Source organism: Cricetulus griseus, chromosome 3 (genome assembly GCF_003668045.3).
Source record: "Cricetulus griseus strain 17A/GY chromosome 3, alternate assembly CriGri-PICRH-1.0, whole genome shotgun sequence".
NCBI classification, from domain to species: Eukaryota; Metazoa; Chordata; class Mammalia; order Rodentia; family Cricetidae; genus Cricetulus; species Cricetulus griseus.
In genome coordinates this window covers 279,936,439-279,946,405 of record NC_048596.1, presented here as the reverse complement: position 1 = coordinate 279,946,405, position 9,967 = coordinate 279,936,439, and the positions used below count along the sequence as shown (strand labels likewise).

Sequence of the window (9,967 nt, the reverse complement as noted above, 5' to 3'; positions counted from 1 at the left end):
AGTTTATTGAAGAACTTCTATGATGAAAATCTCATTTATTCACCATATCCAGGTTCTGGAACCATGATTCCAATTTTCTTCCTGGCCACACTCTGCTTGGGAGTGGTCCCAGCTGCCCCAACCCATGATCCCAGTTTGGATGATGAATGGCAAGAATGGAAGACAAGACATGGGAAAACATACAGCATGGTTGGTGCCATAAACACTACCCAGAGGCAACACAGAGACAATGATCCTTGCTGAGTCAAGTTTATAAGGGAGTTTACACAGTGAAGGCCAGTTCCTTGGCAGCATGAGCAAGTGGCATGCTTTATGAGCACTGATGGCAAACCACCCTATCGACAAGGGGTCTGGATCGTGGCTTCCAAAGGTGTACAGTTTCTCTTGGTTCTCACCATCTGTAGCAGCAGGTCCACTAAGGGAGCGAGGGTTGGGCTTAATGTAGTAGAATGACCACACACTGGATTTATTCCAGGATGAAGAAGGACAGAAGAGAGCAGTGTGGGAGAACAACAGGAAAATGATCGAGCTGCATAATGAGGACTACACTAAGGGGAAGCATGGCTTCCACTTGGAGATGAATGCCTTTGGTGACTTGGTGAGTGTGACATGGATTACAGAACGTGATTTCTTCTCTTCAGTTCTTTGTGAGTCATCTCTCCCTTTGCAATGATTTGTTTACTTTTTCTTGAAGACCAATATAGAATTCAGGCAATTGATGACTGGCTTTCAAAGCATGGGAACCAAGGAGATGAACGTATTCCAGGAGCCTCTGCTGGGTGATGTCCCCAAGTCTGTGGATTGGAGAAATCTTAGCTATGTGACTCCTGTGAAAGACCAGGTAGGACTTGTCACATTCTTGGTATCACTGTCCATGGGCAAATCGAGAAAGAAATGCCATCCTTGTCTTACTGACTATAGGGCTGCATGAAGCTCACTGAATGTGGAATTACTGTGTCATGTGAATTGCCATCAAGCATCTGTATTAATTTTGTAGGTGGCAGCTTTTTCTTTTTTTTTCTAGGGTCAATGTAGCTCTTGTTGGGCATTTAGTGCCGTTGGTTCCCTAGAAGGACAGATTTTCCGGAAAACTGGCCAACTGATTTCTCTGAGTGAACAGAACCTAGTGGACTGCTCCTGGTCATATGGCAACATTGGCTGTTTTGGTGGCTTGATGGAGTATGCCTTCCGGTATGTGAAGGAAAACAGAGGCCTAGACACAAGGGTGTCCTATCCTTATGAAGCACGGGTAAGTAGGAATCCTACCTTGTCATTCCAGCAGGTCTTAAGGAGCAGAACAATCATGCAGACAATACTCTGTCCTAAGAACTCGTCTTTCCATGATAGGATCCATCCTATTAAATCCTCAGTGCTTCCATTAAAGTGTCAGCCTTTGCATACTGGTCTGATTCCATGGCTTCCATGTAGCTGCCCTTGCTTCTGTTCACATGGAGTATATGCAAACCATTCCACAAATAGGGTATACTTCTATAGGAATATGTATGGCGTGTCATTGAAGACATGTGGTGTCACTGAAGTCATGCAGGCTAGTTTATGCCAGCCACTGACATCTACCAGTGCTGTAATGTTTCATGAGTGTATAGACTTGCAGATCCTCAGCTGCAAGTGCTGAGTCACCTGTGTGGATGACAACTCAGCTGAGTGTCGTTCTGACTCATGGTCCCCAGGAGGTGGATAGCAATAATCATGGATGTTTTTTATTTTTGTTTTTTTGTTTTTTTGTTTTTACCATTGTCTCTCAAAGAATGGGCCCTGCAGATATGATCCTAAGAACTCTGCAGCTAATGTCACAGACTTTGTGAAAATCCCAATTAGTGAGGATGCCCTTATGAAGGCTGTGGCCACTGTGGGGCCCATCTCTGTTGGAGTTGATAGTCATCACCATTCCTTCAGGTTCTACAAGGGTGGTAAGTGTGCCTCCTTCCAGTAGTCGGGGAAATGTGCCTCCACCACAGCCTGTGAATTTGATGACTTTTGGGTATATGAAATCTGATGTAAATATTTTGAGTTGTAGATGTTATTCAGCAGAAGAAATATTTGAGTTGTTTCTACTTGACATTAATGAAACACAACACAATGAGCATGTGCCCTGTTTTTCTATTAGCAAAATCAGGTTTTATGTGGCTCAGTTTCATTGAATTTTTTGTAGTTGCTGAATCTTTAAGATTTTGAGTAGATATTCTGTTTCTGTAGTCCAGCCTCAGGGGTCCTTCTTGATCCCTGTATTTTGTATTTTGTTTAGTTTCCTTGGACAGATACACTTTGTAAGCAGATCAAGCTTTCTTACAACCATTCAAACAAGTATTTTCCCTAAGGATTTATGCTAACCTTTGTTTCTGTTATATTACATAAGTGCTTATGTCCCATGCCTTGCTAACACAAAATCATTCCTGTCTGTATGTCATTGCACCAAAATTAGAAATGTTTCCATTACTTCGGGTGACAGAAGTCACTGTGGGGTCACTGGAGCCTCTTATTCAGCTTTGATTTTATCTGCCAGGCATGTATTATGAGCCACACTGTAGCAGCAGTAATCTGGATCATGCCGTCTTGGTGGTTGGCTATGGTGAGGAATCAGATGGCAATAAATACTGGATGGTCAAGAACAGGTAAAAATAGCCAAAACATTTATGTTTGAAACATTAAAGGAAAGTACTGTCTGCAGGCAGTATTTGGGTGCAGGTTTCAGCAATTTACCCCACATAATTTGAATACAGAAGTTTTATGGTCATTAAAATGATAAGTTTGTCATGGTTTGGAGAGTGTGAAGATGAAATTGGAACCACTGCATTTCTAGTTCTGAGCAAATGTGGGTGAGGAGATGCCCTGTCCTTTCTCTGCTGAGATTCACAGTGGTATATAATGCAATAGTTGGTACCCAAGAGATGACCCTCTGCCTTCTCTCATCCTGTCTGTCAAGTGTGACCTCTGACTCTGGGTTTCTATTTGGAGTTAATGTAGTGAAGCTTCTGTGTTGTGTTCTTTCTACTGAATGGTGAATATGCTCTTCTTTCAGCTGGGGCCAAGGTTGGGGCATGAATGGCTACATAAAGATGGCCAGAGACCGGAACAACAACTGTGGAATTGCTACATATGCCATTTACCCTACTGTGTGAGCTTCTGGACAGCAACAAGGAAGAAGTGGGAACAGCATGTACAGAGCAGATCTTCCCCCTTCACAGACCAGTCTCTGCTGTGGGGGTAATGACAGCTGAGTCACTGAGGATCCACACTTGATGTGACTTTTGGGACATTTCCTCTAGTTAAATGTGACTGCCACTCTGCTGCTATAATCAGCTTTGTATCAATAAGTTCTGATTTTTCATTTTTCATAAGTTGTACATAATTTTTATTAAAACCTATGTGTAAAAGACTGATGGTGCTTCCTCCTGTCTTTGTTATGGTGGCTTCTCTCAGTCACGCGTGCAATTCAGTGTGGAGACACAGTGGAGGTGGCAGTGGTGTTCACAGGAAAGGATGGGTGACTCTGTCACCAGGTCAATATTCCAGCCATGATCAGAGTTCCTTCCAGACTTTTATGTACTCATCATCAACCAGGGTGCAATGAATAATGAAAAATCTATTCTTGAAATTTGGTTATTTTTAATCCACACAAATTTTGAAAGTTTAAATTATTTGCCATTTTGTGTAGTGAGATGGTACTATGGGCCTGAGACTCCATCCCCCTTTTTGTACACATCTGAACAAAGTCATTATTTCCCTTCATTCAGTAATTTCTGTCTACACTTTTTATTGCTTGAAAAATTTTTACCATATATATTTCTTTGAATCTCGAAGCAGGAGAAATGTTGGGCCTGAAGGGGAAGACACTACTATTTTGAAGAGGTCATTTGTCTCCTGCCTAAGAGAGGGAAATGGAATGTCAAACAAGATATACAATGTGGTATCGTCTTACAAACAGCACAAGAGTGTCTCTCTGTATATATGATCCCTTTCCAAATGCATGCATACCTGGAGACGCATTAGCTAATTACATTAATTCTCGGGGACGGGGTTGGAAGAAGCTGGCAGTGGACTGGGCTGGTGACTGAGATGGAAGCAGGTTTTCCTGCTGCTGCGTTGACCTCTGAAAGTGTTAAACTAGATGGCTTTGTTTATTATTTGTTTTGTTACTGCAGGGATTTTCACTAGGACGCTTCAAATAATAATGTAATTTTGAAAGCTAGCATTTCCAACCCAGCCCCCACTCCCTCCCAAGGCCAACATCACTGTTAACAGTTTGCCATACATTCTTCTTTGTTTTCTTTTTCCTTTTTTCTTTTTTTTCCCTGTGTAACAGCTTTGGCTGTCCTGGAACTCACTCTGTAGACCAGGCTGGTCTCAAATTCACAGAGATCCACCTGCATCTGCCTCCCGAGTGCCGGGATTAAAGGTGTGCACCACCACCACCCAGACTTCCTTGTTTTTTTTAATGAATTAACACACAACTATTTACTGGCTTCATTGATGGAGCCTTCAAATTGTATTTGGCCTTTAATGATATTACGTGATGCAGGTTGTTCTAGGATTTCACTTCTGTACTCAGTGTTGAGTGCTGAACCCCTTCCATGTCTCTAAACATACAACAACATTTAATGTTCTCTGGTAAATATTTAATATTAATTTTTACATCTTTAAATATGAGAGATATGGAATACCGATACTTATGAGTGTACTTCTAAAAGAGGACGGTGAGTTTCCAGGTACAACAGTATGTATATTCAAAAACCAGTTACCATTCCTCGGTTAATGTCCACCCTGAACAACCCACCCCACTCTTAGGAGCAAACAAAAGGCCTTGCTCCTCCACAGACACCAATCCTTAACTGTTTGGTCACAGCAAGTGGCTGAAAATAAGATCTTCCCTAACTTTCCTCTATGATTAACGGAGGGTTTGAGGATCATGCCCTGGGCTTTATCCCCTGCTGCTCCTCGTGGTGCTAGAGCAGGACTTTGAGGAGGATCAAAGGAACGGTGGCCCTCACAGAAAAGGAACATCAGTGAGACATCCATATCCTCAGAAATATTCTATCTCGAAGGTTGAGGAAGGCCCTGCGGGAACAGCAGCAGGACTTTCAGAGAACATGGAGGACTTGGGTACCCAAAGAGTACTGGTTCTCAACCTTTGTGTCACAACCCCCTTTGGAGTCACATATAAGATCTCCTTCATATCAGATATTTATATTATGATTCATAACAGTAGCAAAATTACAGTTATGAAGTGGCAAAAAAAAATAATTTTGTGGTTGGGAGTTCACGACAACATGAAGAAGTGTATTGAAGGGTTGTAGCATTAGGAAGGTTGAGAACCACTGTGTTAAAGCCCCACCCATTCCACCTAGCCCTAAAAGAGAGGAGAAAATCATGGTGATTCCACCAGGGAGGAGTGTCAGGATATACTGGGGTCTTCAGTGTCACTGTTCTGAGTAAAATGCCATTTTGAAGGTCAGAATAGTCAAATGTCAAGTTCCACACAGGTAACACAAAGCTACCTCTAAACACACCTGTGCCACGACTGACTTTAGAATGTCCACTCTAGACACAGACATGGGTACTGTATCTTCGACGTGTGAACTCATCAGTCCATTCCTTTGTTTTTAGTCTCAGGCTCCAGCTTCTGCTCTAGCTTTCTACCTGATTGCTAGTTGCTGAGATTTTGGTGGCATCTGAAGCCAACAAAGCAGCTGTGTCTGTCACAGGCATGGTCATAGGTTTACAGGGACTTGGCTCAGAGAACCCTTTGGGGATCTGGAGACAGTGGCTGAGCACTGACAGGCAGAACACTGTGCTGTCTGAGTGTGAAACTTTATCTTCATGGTGAAGTTATATGCATAAGCACTGGACTTCAGCTTTGTCAGTAATGGGATTTATCTGTGTTCAGGGACCATTTTCAGTATCTTTATCCTGTCTGGCACACACCAGTGTCTGCAGAGCACTTAACACAGGAAATATGCTCAACTTAGAGCCTGAAACACACACACACACACACACACACACACATACACACACACACACACACACACACACACACACACACACACACACACACACACACAAAGTCTCTGATAAACTGTTGGGACTGTGCACATGAACATGAGACAGAGACATGCACAACTGCGGGTCCAAGGCTATTACGTGAGCTGCACAGGCAGAATAAAGCCATTGTCACTCAGCATGGAGCTGTGCAATGTCTAGTCACATTGCTAAGAGAGTGGAGCAGATGGTGTTCCCACATGAGAGATGCTTTGAAAAGCTCCCAGGCTCCTTGAGGGCCCCAGAAACAGACTCTAAAGGTTTAGAGGGGGACTTTGTGGACCACAGAGCTGAATTCTTCTGAGTTCATTATAATGTCCCTGACCAGTGAGTGACTGCTGAATACCTAAAGATTTGCAGCATTTGTAGGTCAAAAAAGATCCATAGGTGAAGAGACAAGCTTGTCTCTTCATCTTAGCCATTCTGACTGAGGTCAGATGAAATTTCACCGTATTAACCTGATATAGAGTTATCTAGAACACAAGCCTCCAGCCACACTTGTGACCAGTGTCTTTCTTCCACAAGTTCCCATCGCCATGACTCTCTGCATAGTGACCCTTGAACTGTGATTCAGAATGAACCCTTCATTTCTCATGGTGTTTTTGTCAAAATGACTTATCAAAACAACAGAAAAAAAATGACAGATGATACTTGAGTCTAAAAATCCTTACTCTTTGTAGATACCTAGCATGTTTGTTTTCCTCATACCATACTTGTGTATGTAGAAACCAACATAATTTTCAATGAAATTCCATGTGAAAAGATGGATTAATTTTGTTTTGTTTGCTCCCTAATTAAAATTAAAATTTAAAAAATTGCATCAATTGATAAATGATCTTCTTTAATCTTTAATGTCTGTTGGTGTGATAAAACATTGGCCCAAAACAACTTGGGAAGGAAAGGGTTTATTTTAGCTTATAATTTATAATCCAACATGAAGGAAAATCAGGACAGGAACTCAAGGCAGGAGTCCGGAGGCGTGAACTGAAATAGAAACCATGAAGGGACTCTCCTTACCTACTTCCCTGCCATGGCTTTCTCAACCTCTTTTCTTACACAATTCATGACCTCCTGTACAGGACCAGCATCACCTTCAGCAGGCTGGACCCTATCACATCTATCATTATTAAGAAAATGTCTCAAAGACTTGCCTACAGGACAGTATGATGGAGGCATTCTCTTAATTAAGGTTCTCTCTTCCCAGACCACCCTAGCTTGTGTCAAATTGACAAAAAAGCTAATCTACATACTTAAACTTTTTGTGTGGTATTTACTATAATTTATTTAAGTGAAATGTATTATCTCTACTGAGAAGTATATATATATATTCTCTCCACTAAGTCTCTCGGGGTCCATCTCATCTGGTTTAGATGGAACTGATATTTATTTCAACTTTTATTTAATAAAAGCTGTATTTCATTTGTTTGCATTTTTAAAAGATCCATAGGTTAAAAGTTTCACAATGGAATTCTAAGGAGGAATGCCAGTTCCTTCCCAGACTGCTGTACCTTGTATAAAAATTCTATAATCAATAGAGTTTTGTTTCTAAGAAAGAAAATAAAAGGTGGCTAGGAGGGAAAGTGCAAGAAAAGAAGAAAGATAATTCTGAGGGGAAAAAGTGAGAATTTATGAAACACTGTTCTGCAGCTGTCTTGTCAACAACCCTTTGTAAGAGGGATTTTAGGTGTTAATCAGAACCAATACTACTTTCTTCCTTGTTTCATTGCCTTTTTAAAATATATATCCTTTTAAAATTTCTTCTATTGATAGAAACAGAGCAGAAACAAATGGAGAACAAAGCCTATTTATGGCTGCTGGATGAGCATGCCTGTCTGAGAAACCTGCACAAGCTTTCTGTGAGATTGGAACAGGGCCAGCTCAGTTCACAGGCAGCTCCTGCACCCTTACCGTGGGGCCAGTTACTGTGTGGAAAATAAGATAGATTTTCCCAGCCAACACTAGACACCCAGACCTTGTATCTCTTCAGTCTCTGTTGTGCACTCCTCCCCAAGGAGCATTTCAACTGTGTCCACATCATGCCATCACAGTGGCAGTCAAGCTGAGTCCAGCTGTGCCTACTTAATTCATGGTGTACTCCATGCAGGAGATAAACAAGACATTATTACATTTTCTGTTTGCAGATGGGAAACAAGATGTACCCAAATTACTTGCACAATGTTGCACAGCTAATTTGCCTTTTGTTTTTCAACTACACATTGGATCATTAACTCTTGCTTCATAGTTATTATAGAGTGGACAAGACTAAATCAACCTTGTATAGTTCACATCAAGGTTTTTTGTGTGTGATGACCATGATGGTGAAATGATACCTAGATTTTTTTATGATAATACTTTGAAATTAAGATACCTCTTAGGAAGATACTAAAATCGGGCTAAAAAAATCAGATTTGGTCTGGAGGATTAACTAATTTAAATTATAAGGAAGCAGATATTCCATTTATTGCAAATGTGAGCACATACTGGGAGAATGTGTTCAGTAGGGGATTCCTTTTCTACTAGAGTTTAGAAACATCCATAAGACACATGTGTCAATATATTTCTTATAATATTATTTAAATGAAAACTAAAAGTGATATGCCCATCAGTAAAAGAAAACATGGTTTTTTAAATAATTTTATTATATTTATTTTGCTTATAGGGGGATTCTCATGCCATGCAAGCATATGGATATCAGAGGAAAATTTGTGGGAGTTGGTCCTGTCCTCCTACCATATGGGTTCCAGAAATCAAAGTCAGTTTGTCAGCCATTGTAGCAATCACCTGTACCCACTGGACAATGTTGCTGGGTCACTCACCATGAATTGATAAGTGGTCATACAGTAGAATGATAAAATAGAAAAGTTTGGATGATTTGATGCCACTTAAGAGCCTAAATATAACTGGGAAGTGATGGCACATGCCTTTAATCCCAGCACCCAGAAGTCAGAGGAGGCAGATCTTTTTGAGTATAGTATAGTATATACTATATATAGTATAGAATACACAGCTAGTTCCAGGACACCCAGGGATACACAGAGAAACCTTGTCTCAAAACAAACAAAACAAAACAAAAAACAAAAAAAAGGAGAAGCAAACACAGAAGAACCTAGATATCAATGAGAGCCTTTGGGGGTCCAGCCCCAATACTGTCTTCAGGATTTAGATTAGACACGACAGCAAGCAAAAAGGACTTTTTCTTGGGTATCTGAGAGCAAACAAATGAACTTTCTCACTGCGTGCTTTTCTGAATCAGTCTCTTTATTCTTCTACTTTTATTCTAACTTTCCCATTCTACTTTTAGTTCTTCCTAGCTTCTTCTCCTAGCCCAGAAAACTTTTTTTTTACAGGAGGCTTGAGTGATAATAAAGAAATTACAATATTTACTTCTCATTGGTCCAAAAGCACATTCATTTGGGAAGCTGAAAGGTCAGAGCCCTTTACCATGGCAGCACAGAATTTCATGGTTTCAGGAATAAGAGAATGACCAGAAAGCAGGATCACAGTGCCCAGTGAGATAAGCTTTGAGGCACAGGTCTTTTGTCAGCAGACTTGGCAAGCGAAGAAATGACATGCTTTTCTTAGGATGCTTTGTGTAGCAACCTGATTAGACACCTGTGACTCTGACCTCGTGCATAGTTGTAAAGCCCCTAAACTTATGATCTATATACAAAAGCCTTTAATCTAGTTTGACCTTGCTCTGAGGTTAAAAATGAGTTAACTGTGTGCAGTTAGTCTGAACAAAAGGAACAAGCAGGCTTTAAGTGTCTACAGTCCTCGTGGGATAAATAGATCTAGTTATCAAGCATGTTCCAATATATTTTCTATATAACAAGATTATATACTAAGTGAAAAGTCACCTTCCTGACTATCCATGGGTACATGTGTCCATAAGATTGAGATACAATCATGAGAT

At 40.8% G+C, this 9,967-nt stretch overlaps 1 protein-coding gene across 1 annotated transcript; it reads left to right on the top strand.

Annotated features, from left to right (window-relative positions):
• Window positions 1–63: 63 nt before the first annotated feature.
• LOC100766062 (cathepsin L1) lies at window positions 64–3,294 on the top strand. The gene is made up of 7 exons (XM_027409685.2): window positions 64–189; window positions 476–598; window positions 695–841; window positions 1,025–1,249; window positions 1,766–1,928; window positions 2,522–2,630; window positions 3,038–3,294. Exons 1-7 carry the CDS (start codon window positions 64–66, stop codon window positions 3,135–3,137), a joined length of 993 nt encoding a protein of 330 aa, XP_027265486.1. The 3' UTR covers window positions 3,138–3,294.
• The last annotated feature ends 6,673 nt before the right edge of the window (window positions 3,295–9,967 follow it).

Coding starts and splice junctions, on each gene's coding strand:
- LOC100766062 (XM_027409685.2), top strand. CDS start 64: ATGATTCCAATTTTCTTCCTGGCCACACTCTGCTTGGGAGTGGTCCCA. Junction 190..475: donor ATGGGAAAACATACAGCATG/GTTGGTGCCATA, acceptor GATTTATTCCAG/GATGAAGAAGGACAGAAGAG. Junction 842..1,024: donor TGACTCCTGTGAAAGACCAG/GTAGGACTTGTC, acceptor TTTTTTTTCTAG/GGTCAATGTAGCTCTTGTTG.